This window comes from Haliotis cracherodii, unplaced genomic scaffold (genome assembly GCF_022045235.1).
Source record: "Haliotis cracherodii isolate W230 unplaced genomic scaffold, xgHalCrac1.p SCAF_17, whole genome shotgun sequence".
Lineage (NCBI taxonomy): Eukaryota > Metazoa > Mollusca > Gastropoda > Lepetellida > Haliotidae > Haliotis > Haliotis cracherodii.
Genome location: NW_027266272.1, coordinates 28,582,416 through 28,597,348, shown reverse-complemented (window position 1 = coordinate 28,597,348; position 14,933 = coordinate 28,582,416). Strand labels below are relative to the sequence as shown.

General features: G+C 40.1%; 1 protein-coding gene across 13 annotated transcripts in view; it reads left to right on the top strand.

Moving 5' to 3' along the window:
• Nucleotides 1-14,933, top strand: part of LOC139465037 (5'-AMP-activated protein kinase subunit gamma-1-like) — a 391,629-nt gene that overhangs the window by 311,800 nt on the left and 64,896 nt on the right. For 12 of the 13 annotated variants that reach the window (XM_071246715.1, XM_071246718.1, XM_071246712.1 and 9 more), the window contains one exon: nt 9,219-9,267. In XM_071246715.1, the coding sequence (XP_071102816.1) occupies nt 9,219-9,267 (49 nt within the window). Of the gene's footprint in view, nt 1-8,030; nt 8,397-9,218; nt 9,268-14,933 lie in introns of those variants that run through there. The other variant, XM_071246724.1, reaches the window with a different exon arrangement.

Below are 14,933 nucleotides of genomic sequence, written 5' to 3'. Positions count from 1 at the left end.
GGCTCAAATATTGCCACCCCCACCCTCAATATTGCAAAATACTCACTGGCACTTTGACATTATCAGGATATTTTCATAACCTTTTCTCACCATACTTATGCAAGCGTTCTTGAATTAATAGAATTCCTTATCGCCAGTTTTGTAATTAATAATGGAACTCCATCATTGACGCAATGACAGGACTGCAATCTTAAAGGGATTATGCAAGTAAATATTTGGAAAGGACAAACATTATGGGATGAACGTCATACACAGTGATTGGGATGATGGTGGAACACACCGTGCCATTGATTGCGGGATGGGAACACGGAGGTTTGTGCGGTATGAAAGCATCTGAAAGTACGTCAGTAATAATGCTTTTGATGAATTTTATGGTGTGGCTAGAGCTACAGGCTCATGTTGTTGGGTGTGAGGTCACCTCACTGGTGGAGAGGTTGTCATGTTGACATGGAGGTCCAGGGAGGGAGGGATTAGTACAGTGGCTTGTGTCCAGGTGCTAGACCTGTAAACAGCCTGACAAATATTTGCCACCATTTGTTTATTTGTTCTTTGCTAAAGTGCAGCTACATTTCATCACAGAGATATTGTCGGGGGAGCGCTGAGTAAATAAACAACATTCCTGGAGGTTGAGCACTCTGATCATTACATGGGGATTCTATGGCAGAGTTGGGTCAGGGGCGAATTCTAGCAGAAAAGCAATTGCTTACACCTTAAAAAAAGCACCTCAAATCAAAAGTAAACCTCAAATTATCATCTTTGCAGTAAGTTATTAATTCGAACTCTACATAGTCAAACATGATATTTATTGTCTAACTTAAAAATTTGAATCATTACAAGTTTCAGGAATTGAATGGTAGATTGTTTGTGATGTGCGCTGACACAATTGTTTCATTATAATTATTGGGCAGCTTGCGTTAAAATAGGAAAAAATAAATAACCATATCATATTATTAATGAACACGTGAAAACATATAAAAGTAACATCATTTCGTTTTCAACCACGGGTCCGGGTAGTCCTGTGGGTAGCCAGGTCCTACTCAGTACCCATGCACCCGCCCCAGGTACCCAAGTTGGCCGTCCCAGCCCTACAAGATGTCCACAGCAGTGTGATGTACTGGTTGGTATGTCATCAACAATGACGTGAGTCTAGCCTCGGGTCAATGGACAGTCACAGTGGAGTCGTTCAAGACTTCCTTTGTGTCTGCTAGCTCCATCTTTTGACTTATCATTCTAAAAGTTACAGATTACCGTATTCACCATAATAGCCACCATAAAGGAGTGGAATTTGTTTCAGAGATTGTGCGCCAGTGAACAATCAGTTAAAAAAGGCAGTGAAACTAAAACTTACTGGGCAATCTGTTTCCTGTAACAAAGATGTGTAAAATGGACACAAAAATACAGATTGTATTGTGAATTTAGGTCTTAGTAGGGGTGCTTTTAAAGTTTACTTACAGATTGGTCTAGAAGTTGAACACTTATTGGAGCAGGGTGCGTAATACAACTAATAAGGTATCTTAATTGTGCAGACACTGTGCTGCACATGGCACTAGTTACTATGTCTTGATCGAGACTGAAAATGGTCGTGACTATGGTGTACAGTCTGGATATTCCATCCCAGTACATTAACATGGGGGTGGGGTGGGTCAAGCGTTCGCTTGTCATGTCCAAGTCCAGGTTTGATTCTCCCACATGGAGCCCATTTCTGGTGTCCACCGCTGTCATTTGGCTGGAATATTAAAAAAGATGGCATAGAACCATATTCACTCACTCACTCAAAATGGTTTCAAAGGGTTATTGTTCATGCTTGAACTGAGAAAATTGTTTCTTGAGAAGATATCTCCGAGTGGATGCTGCTGCATCTGCAATGAGACTCTGATGACCATTGCGCCTGCCAGCTGTCAAGCTTCTATTTCTGGCTGTGTGTTGACCTGAACAGGCCCAGAAATCTACAGGCAAATAGTACCTGCCTTGTGATCAGGTACTCTGGCATTTACACACACCTCACTAATAGATACATGGTCACGGTAGTGACATTTACATCAAGCTGTGATGGATCCATTCACTTCCGTGGGAGGGACTTCAAAATGTCTGGATCTGGAGTTAGGAAGAGTGGAAGCCCGGGGTTCAATCCCAAAAGACGTTAAAAGATGGGAGTTGTTGTTACCCTGTCTGGCGCTTGGTTAAAATAAGGTTTGGTCGGCTCGGAGTCAGTATACTGTGTCTGTTTTGGGTATTCATGTTAAACTGCGGCATGGTATTTCAGTGGGATAAGACTATAAATTGGCACCAGTCTGGACTAGTACAAGCAGCCACACACACACACACACAAACACACACACACACAAACACATGCATGCATGTCACTATATGAGAGCGATGTTAAGCCCTGTTTCACCTCACTTCACCTTTCACCTCACCTCACCTCGCATATCACCTCACTTCACCTTTCACCTCACCTTTCACCTCATTTGTGGGCTCTTATGAAATGATGAAATGATGATCCTGGACGTCCACCGGGCTGTACTGGTGACCTGTTCCCCGTAGCTACAAGAATCTGCTACTTTGTGGGTTCCAAGATTCTCTCCAGTTATGATCGTTGGGTTACCAGAGCCCAACTTCAGCTGGTGGCTTTCAACAAAGTGGTAAACATTTTTGGTGGTACACACACACACACACACACACACACACACACACACACACTGGATTTATAGTATTTTACTGTATATCACTGTAATGGAGCACAAACATTATCTGTTATTTATAATTTACTTATGTCCAAAAGGAGTGCATAGCATTCATGCTATAAAAAAAGACCTTGGCAAGTAGTAGAAAACATGCAGTCAAAGGGAGATAACTCTTCAAGACTAATGCATCCAGGGGAAGTTGCATGCTTTGATCAATACCAGCCTGCTTGATCAAGAGAGGTTTATACAGGATAATGTATATCCAGGCCTCAGGCAAGTCATGCAACACAGCTGGTAACTGAATGTCTCGTGTTGTGACCTTGTGAGTTTAATTGTTGTAACTGATTCAACACTCAGTACGTGTGTAACACTGCACTCAGCACCCGGCTGAATAGTGGCAGCCGTAAATACTTGAGTCTGGCCAGACAGTCAGGTTCCAAGTCAGCGAGTCTGACCACCTGATCCGAGTCTGACCACCTGATCCCGTTAGTTGACTTTTACAACAAACATGGGTTGCTGTGGACAAATAGTTCACAGGCTGTGGGGAGTCCGGGTCCAAATAGGTCCCGGCATGCTTCTTGTTAGTATGGACTAAGATGGGGAGTGGGTTGTCAGGCTCCGGGGGTGGGTGGGTTGTCAGGCTCCGGGGGTGGGTGGGTTGTCAGGCTCCGGGGAGTGGGTTGTCAGGCTCCGGGGTGTGGGTTGTCAGGCTCTGGGGAGTGGGTGGGTTGTCAGGCTCCGGGGAGTGGGTTGTCAGGCTCCGGGGTGTGGGTTGTCAGACTCCGGGGTGTGGGTTGTCAGACTCCGGGGAGTGGGTTGTCAGGCTCCGGGGTGTGGGTTGTCAGACTCCGGGGTGTGGGTTGTCAGACTCCGGGGAGTGGGTTGTCAGGCTCTGGCTCACAGCGTGTCATTGTATCCAGATGTCGATAATTGCTCCTGTTTTTAGTCACCGTTTTGCCTGGTTCAGACTCAATTATCTATTGAGATGAGATGGAATATTGATGACTACCACATTAAGTAACATCATTCAGGGTATCTTGTTGCTTCTTTCCCAAGGTTAGACTGTCTCCAGCAACCTATGCTGGTCGTAACAGGCAACTTATTAGATTGGTGGTCAGGCTCTGTGACTTGGGTGATTGTGGGTCATCGTCCCCTGACTGTGGATTGTTGCTCATAATATCAATCACTGGTTTGCCTGTCCTAGATTTAATTCGTTACAAGCTGCCGTCATATAGCTGGAAAAACAATCAAGAAGTTCACTGCATCTAAATTACCTAATAATGATTATATTTATAGTGTTAAAATCAATCAAACAAAGTAAGGTATTTTCCAACAAATATGTTTATTCAGCAGAGGGACAGTGATCCATTATACAATCATATGTTACATGTCATACACACTATCTCATCAAAAAGCTTGTATGATTTCAGAATAACAAATGTTCACAATGTCCAGAAATTACACGATGTACAAAATCCTGGCAAACAGATTGGACATTAATTTGTTAAAAAGAGTTCATGTAAATATATATTTTATTGTATAGGGAGCGACCTTGTCAGAGTGTCATACAGTGTTGAAACACCACAAGTCCCCTAGGCAACAAGTCAACAAGAAATGTATAATTTGTTTTCTACCAAACTGTCATTTTGATACAACATTAGTCCTAAATGAATTATGTATGTAGTCATATATACACCATGGATGATATATCTAGAACCACTATATCTGCAATATCTATGGAAGCCACTATATAAGCAACATCTCGAAGCGTATGAAACACGTGAACTAGATACACTGACATGCCACGCTCTCACATATGTTGAAACATGTAATGTTATATTCAGAGATAAATACGTCAGTTTTTACACTGGAGTATTCTGTTTCGCAGTAACCTATTTCTATAATAAGAGAATCATTACACAGTTTGATGTATACCACATACTGGCTGGTTCTGAGTCAATTATTCATAAGATCCTTCAGCAATATTTCTGTATATAGCTTGCACGATATGTGGTATTACGTAAAACCGTAGAAGTACCATTCTCCATTACCCAGGGTACTATATCTGTTTATCTCAGTCTCCATTGAAATGGCACATACCCTGTCACTTTTTGTGTCCATATGCCTCGATATTTTCACCCCTACTCCAATAGCATGATGGTAAAAATAGCCATCCAATCAAACAACTGTTGACAACGAGAGACATTCTGTGGTAAATTTGTGAAAGGAGAGATGGAGGTTGTGACATCACTTCTGAGACAAAGCTAGGCTGTTGAATGGGTTCAGGGTATTTATCATAATATATAGTACTCAACTTTTGACAGGGACATGGCAGATTAAGTGCTTGAAAGTCTGTTAAATTCACCAGCATTCATTGTGAAGTGTTTGAATTTAAAGAAAAGGTTTTGTTTTGTTTGTTGTTAAAAAATACCGCACACAGCAATATTGCAGCTATATTACGACGGTCTGAAAATAATTGTGTCTGGACCAGATAATCCAGTGTTTGACATCATGAGCATTGATCTACGCAATTGGGATATGATGACATGCATCAACCATGTCAGTTGCTCTGACCACCCAATCCCATTGGTCACCTGTTACGACAAGCATATATTGATAAAGACCCAGAATCTTCACAGGACTTGAAGGAGAAGACCCCTCTTTGTGTACTCAAGTAGGTAGCAGAAGATGGCTGCCATCCAACTTTACGCCTCAGAGTTTGTGTTTATCAGCTTTGGAAGAATTTGGCATTTTTCTGTGTATTTATTTCTGAGACTGCATGTTGTAATGCAATAAGTCGTTCAGAAGCAGTCCTTGAAAGTTGGAAAGATTCTTTGAAAAGTGCAGGAATTTTAGACTTTAGTGTCTGGTAAAATGGTGAATATGATTTCAAATGATAATCATATGTAACAGCATGCCAATTACATGTGTACACTGTTATTGATGTGTCATCAAAATGTCAATAGTCAAATTAATTAATTTCAACTGCTTAAATCAATATGGATCTCACAAAAACATGCTATGCTTTATGAATCAGGTCCTATAGAATGGGGAGCACCTGTGTCATGCAATTCTCTGATGGTGTACCAGCTGGTTGAGGTCTAGCCTTTCTCAAGGCTTTATTGAATGAAAACTCCATGGATGCGGAGTATTTCTAGCCTTATGATCAGCAAGTCCAGATAAGGATGCCAGTTTATATTTTTGGACAACTTGATCTTTTTATGTACATAATATAGGAATTATGATTCAAACAAATAATCATTTCCTTAGAGACTTGTGCAAGTCTAGAGAGGATGCAGATGATATGGGTCGCTCAGAGGTCAGCTGCTGCCCACCCAATTGTCAGTCAGTTATGTCACTACCCCTGGTTCAGTGTAACATTGTTTAGCAACATAGTTGATATTGCGTGTAGAGGGAGTACATCACCTACAACACTGAGCCAGTGTGGAACCTGTGTGTTGCTCATTGTCAGTTGCGGTGTGGGAGTCAGGCTTATGTGTAGCTGGATTCTGTTGTGTGCTATAGCAAGTGGGAACCTGTTGTTGATTGTGAGTATGCAAGTCGGATGTGACGAGTCAGATCTTATGACATTTTGAACCACTGGGAGTGTTTGACATGCCTGTGAGTTATTGTGTACCCCAGGAGATACTGTTGTTGTCTGTTGTACAATACTGGGATACTGCTGTTGACTGGAGTACAATACTGGGATACTGCTGTTGACTGGAGTACAGTACTGGGATACTGCTGTTGACTGGAGTACAGTACTGGGATACTGCTGTTGACTGGAGTACAATACTGGGATACTGCTGTTGCCTGGAGTACAATACTGGGATACTGCTGTTGACTGGAGTACAGTACTGGGATACTGCTGTTGACTGGAGTACAATACTGGGATACTGCTGTTGACTGGAGTACAATACTGGGATACTGCTGTTGCCTGGAGTACAATACTGGGATACTGCTGTTGACTGGAGTACAATACTGGGAGACTACTGTTGACTGGAGTACAATACTGGGATACTGCTGTTGACTGGAGTACAGTACTGGGATACTGCTGTTGACTGGAGTACAGTACTGGGATACTGCTGTTGACTGGAGTACAGTACTGGGATACTGCTGTTGACTTGAGTACAATACTGGGATACTGCTGTTGACTTGAGTACAATACTGGGAGACTACTGTTGACTGGAGTACAATACTGGGATACTGCTGTTGACTGGAGTACAGTACTTGAATACTGCTGTTGACTGGAGTACAATACTGGGATACTGCTGTTGACTGGAGTACAATACTGGGATACTGCTGTTGACTGGAGTACAATACTGGGAGACTACTGTTGCCTGGAGTACAATACTGGGATACTGCTGTTGCCTGGAGTACAATACTGGGATACTACTGTTGACTGGAGTACAATACTGGGATACTGCTGTTGACTGGAGTACAATACTGGGATACTACTGTTGACTGGAGTACAGTACTGGGATACTGCTGTTGACTGGAGTACAATACTGGGAGACTACTGTTGACTGGAGTACAATACTGGGATACTGCTGTTGACTGGAGTACAATACTGGGATACTGCTGTTGACTGGAGTACAATACTTGAATGCTGCTGTTGACTGGAGTACAATACTGGGATACTATTGTTGACTGGAGTACAATACTGGGATACTGCTGTTGACTGGAGTACAATACTGGGATACTGCTGTTGTCTGTAGTACAATACTGGGATACTATTGTTGACTTGAGTACAATACTGGGAGACTACTGTTGACTGGAGTACAATACTGGGATAATGCTGTTGTCTGTAGTACAATACTGGGAGACTACTGTTGACTGGAGTACAATACTGGGATACTGCTGTTGACTGGAGTACAATACTGGGATACTGCTGTTGACTGGAGTACAATACTTGAATACTGCTGTTGACTAGAGTACAATACTTGGATACTGCTGTTGTCTGGAGTACAATACTTGAATACTGCTGTTGACTGGAGTACAATACTGGGATACTGCTGTTGTCTGGAGTACAATACTTGAATACTGCTGTTGCCTGGAGTACAATACTTGAATGCTGCTGTTGACTGGAGTACAATACTTGAATACTGCTGTTGACTAGAGTACAATACTTGGATACTGCTGTTGTCTGGAGTACAATACTTGAATACTGCTGTTGACTGGAGTACAATACTGGGATACTGCTGTTGTCTGGAGTACAATACTTGAATACTGCTGTTGCCTGGAGTACAATACTTGAATACTGCTGTTGACTGGAGTACAATACTTGAATACTGCTGTTGACTAGAGTACAATACTTGGATACTGCTGTTGTCTGGAGTACAATACTTGAATACTGCTGTTGACTGGAGTACAATACTTGAATACTGCTGTTGACTGGAGTACAATACTGGGATACTGCTGTTGACTTGAGTACAATCAGTACTTGTATACTCGACATGATACATTCATATGTGTCATTCATTTGCTTGGTACAAATTCATGTCCATCACGTCTAGACGAGCATGAAAGTGGTGAAATTAAGTTTTTCATTCTCTCTCTATCATCTTGTTACATGTGAGTTGACAATTGTGTGAGTTGACTGTTTTGTGAGCGGCAATGTCCAGCATGAGGCCTGCTAGTTCTCAGGGAAAGTGGTATCCTCATGGCGATGAAAACAAACCTAAATACAAAATCTGGAGAAAACTTCTAAAGGTAAAGTTGGGAATGTGTCATATTCTTTCTTGTTAAGGGATGATGACGTAATCCAGTGGTTGAGGGCTTTGCTCAGCTCGCCAAGGACCTGCTTCAGATCCCCATCGGTACCATCTATAGAGCCCCGTCTTGGTGACCATCACTAAGAAAGGGCTAAGATATTGCACTCGCTCACTTCCCCTTAGTGATTCTGGGTTACTGTGAGGCCCCAGCAACCTATGCTGGTTGTCAAGACGGGACTTCCTGGATTGGGTGGTCACATTTTTGATAGAAATCTCCTTAAAATCAGATTTTTTACTCCAATACAAGCGAGCATTCAGACCAGCATGTCTGATTTCCGTATCTTGAACTGAACTAAAATGTCCAGTTCAGAATGTAGAAAATTAAGGATACACCATTATATTGTTGCAGATATTTTATACAACCTGTCTTTTTTTAGCTCCACAGCATCTACACCAAGGGTTTAATATGTGTGTGCTGTGGGGGTCACATTTTATACAAATCAAAATTTCCAAATCAAGGTGGAAAGAAATGCAGCCGAATTGTTTTAGAATGTTGACATCTGAATTGTTCAAGAACCCACGCATCTTTCATTTAGACTGGGTGGTCAATGTTCACTCCTATTGAGGTGTCATCTGAATGTCACATGGAGAGCCAGAAGACTTGCTTTTAGGCTCAGATTTTGATTTTGTATGATTCATGTCATCACTTAAACATTCCCAATATCCCTCTGAATTTCATCCACCCACTTTCACTATCAATAAATGTTACAAATCAGTCAGAATAATTTCATTTTGAACATTTCTCTCTTTTTTTTTCCAGAAAAGTTTCAGTCCCCCCGGCAGTCCATCATCACTAAGAGACGGAAAATGTAAGTAAAATGAGTTGTGTTTCCTCCTGTTCGGTCTGATTGCCACAACCATTTGACGAATGTTGATTGAGGTTTTATTATGGCAAGCCTGTTAAGCAAGGTACAAAAAAAATTGTGAAGACCAAGGTTAGAATTGCTTTTCAGTAACTCATGGTCACTGACTTGGTTGATTCATGTCATGATATCCCAACTGTGTAGTACAATGCTCATGATGTTAATCATCAGATTGTCTTGTACAGATTCAATTATTTACACACTGACATCAAAAAGTAATTATTTAGTATGTTTGTTTATAAACACTAGTTGCCTTTACCTATAACTATAGTATGGCCGTTGGCAAAAATATTATTAATACCAGTAAATTAAGCCACGTTAGACTTAGTGTTTTTTTTATACACAGTCAGTGTTTTCACAGTCAGTACTATGTGTTATCTGTTTGATTGACATTCTAGAAGTTGATGAATAAATAAGAAAACATAACCTCTGTGGATAACAACTTCTGGTTTATTGCATTTAGCGACGTTCTGATGTAGATTCTTACACCATTATCAATACCACATGGTATTTATGCATGTGTGCTGTCGGCATATGGTACAAGCTAGAACATGTCCATATTTTGTCCACTGTGTCAAGTTGTGCATCAGTTGTACTGGTAACTGCTGGGCAGTGCTACAATCAATACACTTCGTATTTCATACTGGGCAGCCAGCTAGCCAGCCACTGCAACAGATTCCATGTCATTACTGCTGCACTGTGGCCAGTCTGATATGGTAATCACATGGCTGTGTTGTCACTGCTATTTATAGCTCCACTAGGGAACAGACCATTTTTTTTTAGGGTGGGAGGGATGTTTGTCATGGCTGTAATCAAACAGATAAAGGTCTCTGGTGATATCTATATTGCAACTTTTCCAGTTTATAGAACTGTAAACTCATTCCCTGATCATATCTGCTAAATGACTCATCTCATTTGGTGAGAACTGGCAATGTTTACAACAAGCACCCCTATCAAAAGATGGTTATGCCTCATGAATATTAACTCTATGTAAATAAAGAGGAAGTATGATGCATTGTGGTACTAACCTTGAGGAAGTGTCTGTGTTGACAGTGAGGTAGATAATATTTTGCCCTAGTATTTTCCATCCAAACTGAGCCCTGGGGGCTAAGAAATCCTCCCAAAAACCCATGAGCACTGGTGGTGATTTAGACATGGATTGTCCTGTGTCATCTTCAGGTAGATTCTTGAGTTGAAGTGCTTGTCATTGCTGTTAATTGTGGCTGGAGCTTATCTTGCTTTCTCCAGTTGGAGCAAGATGCTTTCTGCTGTTCAGTCACACCCTGAATGAAACATTTGTTAATTGATTAAAACTGTAACACATCTTTTTGCTTCTGACTAACAGCTTTCCTAACCAATTCTGCATGTTGTTCAGTCTGTGGCACAGTGTTAATGTTATATCTTCCGTAAATGTATATTAATGAGGTACCAAATGGATCTGTATAAATATACCTGACATGCATGCCTCAACTCAACTGTTTATCTGTCCCTATTTCATTAGTTTCTGCTTCTCATTCTTGACATTCCTCAGTAGCTTTTTGTCATTAGTTCATATGTGGGATTTTTTTTAATGTGATTATTAATTTATGTATTGTCTATGAATTGACTTTATATAAATGGTTGATATTTAATGGATAGGAATAGGACGTCGGATCAAATACGAAATTATGCTGCATACATTGTTGGATCTTGATGTCTGTAGCCAGAATAACATACGGCTTCCATTATAGTCACTGTCAAAAGAAGCAAAAATAAAACCCTTCTTGATGGTCTAACTGTTATCTAACATTAGAGTAAGATATGATAATGCATCAGCAGACAGATATGCATTCTTTTTTTGTGTGAAAGATGTGAAATTAGGAGGTGTGATTTCTTGCTGGAATATGAAAGCATTGGAAAACCATACACACTCACTCACACACCCTCATTTAGCAATTCTCAGTTTGGTCAGATTTAGCCATGTGATGTCACAGTGCTTCATTGTTGAGAAAAAGTATGATATGACATCTTTCATTGTTCATGACATCACAATGATTACATTTCCTAATCTGGGGCCACTTGCACAAATTGATCTTAGCGCTAAGACTATTGTAAGCCTGTGTTAAAGTGTGGGAGTTATGATCATCTTTGCGCTAAGATCGCTTTGTGCAAGTGGGCCCTGGACTCGTTCCACAAAGCCATCTTAGTGCTATAAAGGTGATTGTAGCTCCCATACTTCACACTGGCTTTTGAATGTCGTAGCGCTAAGATTGCTTTGTGTGACAGTGCCCTGAACACTAGGCTGCCTTCTGTGAAGTTTATCTGTAAGGTTGACATTTCAAAAGCTTTTTCTTCATTATCTCTCTTATAATATCAATGAGTAATATATGGAATAGTTTACTCAGAACAACGATTTGTGGTTTATCTGTCCCTCTTGAATGAATGGAAAGCTCCTCACCAAAAGTTCATGATAAACATCATCATTCACCTGGCATAGATAATCTGTGATTCCTCGTCGCTCGTTGGTTATCCCCCAATTATGATGAAAGAAGAAATCAATGCTACCACTGTTTTTTTTATGGCACATATGTTTGAAATTATTATCTACCAAGATAGCAGAGGAACACAACACAACACAACACAACACAACACATCTGGTTGTGTTTCCTAGCTATTGCCCAATCAGAAATTAGTTTAATTGGGCAATGTAAAGGACCATTTGATTGTCACCAGTATTCCAAACACTGCATTATAAAGGAATTGAATAAGTAACATAAGTATACAAAGTATAGAGTTGCATAAGGAACATTGAATATGTATAAACATTTGAGCCCTGTCTGAAGTATTTGTACCCATACAACCATGGAAAATGTGTGCATATCAATAGTTCTTTGGCCTGCTTCTGCAGTGTTCGTAGACTAACAAATAGTCTATGAAATCATTTAATACACAATACATTTCCTTCTTCGTGTGTGGAATAGAGCTGGCTGGGCTATATCTGTAATCTATATAGGTCTTGGTTTCATAAAATACATGTATTTCACAGTCTTAGTGCAAGGCTACTGTGTTCTTTGTATTGGGGTCTTTAAGATTTGAATCTTTTAATCACTATATCCTTTCTCTTGTAATGTTAGGGCTCTATGAGACTGTGTTGAAGAGGTATGTCTTTGATTTGGCCCTGTGGTGGTGATCTGAAGGTCTAACGCTAAGCTTCTCACATGAGTGAACACGTATGAACATTGATCGCCACTGACAGGTTGGTTCTGTTCATGGCTGTAGACACACTGTGGGGGCAGTGACGACAACTGAACGTACACACTGAAGGTAAAATCTTCATGTAAGTAACAATAAAATACACACACTTCCATGATGAATATTAGTAGTTAGGGTTAGAAATTCATTTTATTTCCCAGTAGTCCAAAATGATCTTTTTCTGAGTTGCCATCTACATAACAGTAAAACTGGCTTTTCACAAGGAAATGTTACCAGTCCTTTCTCTATTGCACTAGTCTCAGATTGCAAATAGTTGCTCTTTTCCAACCCTGTTTGTGCATTACATGATTTGTTGTTCAGATGTGACTTTGATTGTGTGTTGTTGAACAACATGGAAGGTAGCTGTTGGATGACTGTCACACTTGTAGCCTTGCTCCAACGCTGTACTAAAGGATAAGTCCCTGGGTGTATACTGTATAGTAATTCTTTCCTTATAATAGGCAAGTCTAGATAAGCACCCAGTTTAAGGACACCAGTCTTTTAAAGGGACAACTTGTTCATATTATTTTTATAATCTAGAAATTGATTTAAACTAATATTTTTTTCCTTAGAGACTTGTGCATGTCTATCACACCTGTGTCAGCTGCCGTTTTGTCGGTCATCATAGTGGGCAGAGGAATGTCTGTTGTCTTTTTGTCAGATATTGCTCATTAGCAGAATGAACAGAAAGTGGTTTGAAATATTCAGGTTGTCATAATCAAGGGAAGGCACATCAACTTGTCCATAAGTCTTGAGACAAGTGAAAAGTTATACTGGCTAGCGACCAATAATCGCCAATGACCAATTATTGCCAACTCATCGTTATAAAGCGTACATGAACTCATAATAATAACAAATAAACATTGAGTTTGAAAATTGGGATTGATTCATGGAGTTGGGACTTATTCATGCAGTTTGGACGAGGTCATGGAGTTTGGACTCATGGTAATATTATTAATTGATTGTATTCAAGTGTCAGTATTGTTCATATTGTTAGGATAAAAGAAAAACAAATGCATAAATAGTAATGTCATTGGCAGTACCCTGTTGTATGATACATACTGTTTATGAATTATAGAATTGGCAGATAATATTGTAAAGATTAGGGTCCTTGTTTTGCTGAAACTTTGACTTTCATGTTAAAACTGTAATTTGGACGACAGCATCTTTTGGCTGTTATATTTGATTGTTATTTAGTGCTGCAGTCAGCAATATACGATGGTGGCCAATAAATAAGCAAGACTGGACAAGACAGATCAGTGATGAATATTATGAGCAACGACCAGCAAGTATTGCTGGTGACATGTTCCTACCGAGAATCTTCACAGGGATAATTTTAACAGTTAAAGTAATGAAAGTTGGAAGAAGTTTTCAAATTGAAGAAATGCATATTTTATTCAAAAATTATTATTTTTAATAATAATGAATCTAATTTATGAGTTTGGTACTTTAGGTAATGGCATGAGATATATGTATTTCTTTCTTTTTTAAATATTTAAAAAAAAAGTTTTTATTGATATTCGTACCTGTAACATACTCACGTAAAAAATGTATCAACAAAAAGCAGGTATTCCCCAGATATCACATTTCGTACCCAGCCGTGCTGGACCAGATTGTTACACTGAGCCAGAAACCACTGAGAATCTTCAGAATGTTTGATAATGAAAACCCCATCTGCCATAAGATTAGAAAAACAGCTCAGCGGGGGTGAAATTGGTTTGTTGTTGTTCACGTGTGATCTCAGGAGCCAGGTTGTTCAGGTGTGCTTGAGGCTGCAGTTTTTAGGAGATGTGGTAGACAGCAGTCTCAGGGAGATGGGGTTGAGTATGCACTGCCAATTGACCGATTTCTTCACCAGGCCACTCTGACTTAGCCCCAGAATGGAGAATATCCAGAACATCTTCACGATTAGAGTTCACTGTTTTTGCATCATACTCCCGTGTGTTGGGTAATTGCAAACATTAATGCAATGGAGTATCTAAAATCATGTGAGTATTGATGCTTGAGAGACGGTTATGTTAATTTGTTAAACATGAATGTCAAGGGGTCCCAGTCGTATTGTTAAATATAATGATTGAGGGAGTCCCTGGATTAATATACTGTGGGATCATACCTAAGGACACCTTCATTTCGAACATTAGTTATGTTTTTGTATAAGTTATGTGAACCACAAGTTGAAAGTGGTTAACTCCCTGCAAATATTGTTGCAGTGTTTCTGCCAAGTGGTAATATACTTAAGTCATAGCTCAGGAATTCCTGATCAGTTTTTCAGAGATTGCTCTGAAGCTGCTTACAACAGGGATCCAGGAGGAGGATTGGTTTAATGGTTGCCAGTTTTAGACGTGCTTCTTTGGTGGGATTGCTGATGGTTGTGTTCAAGG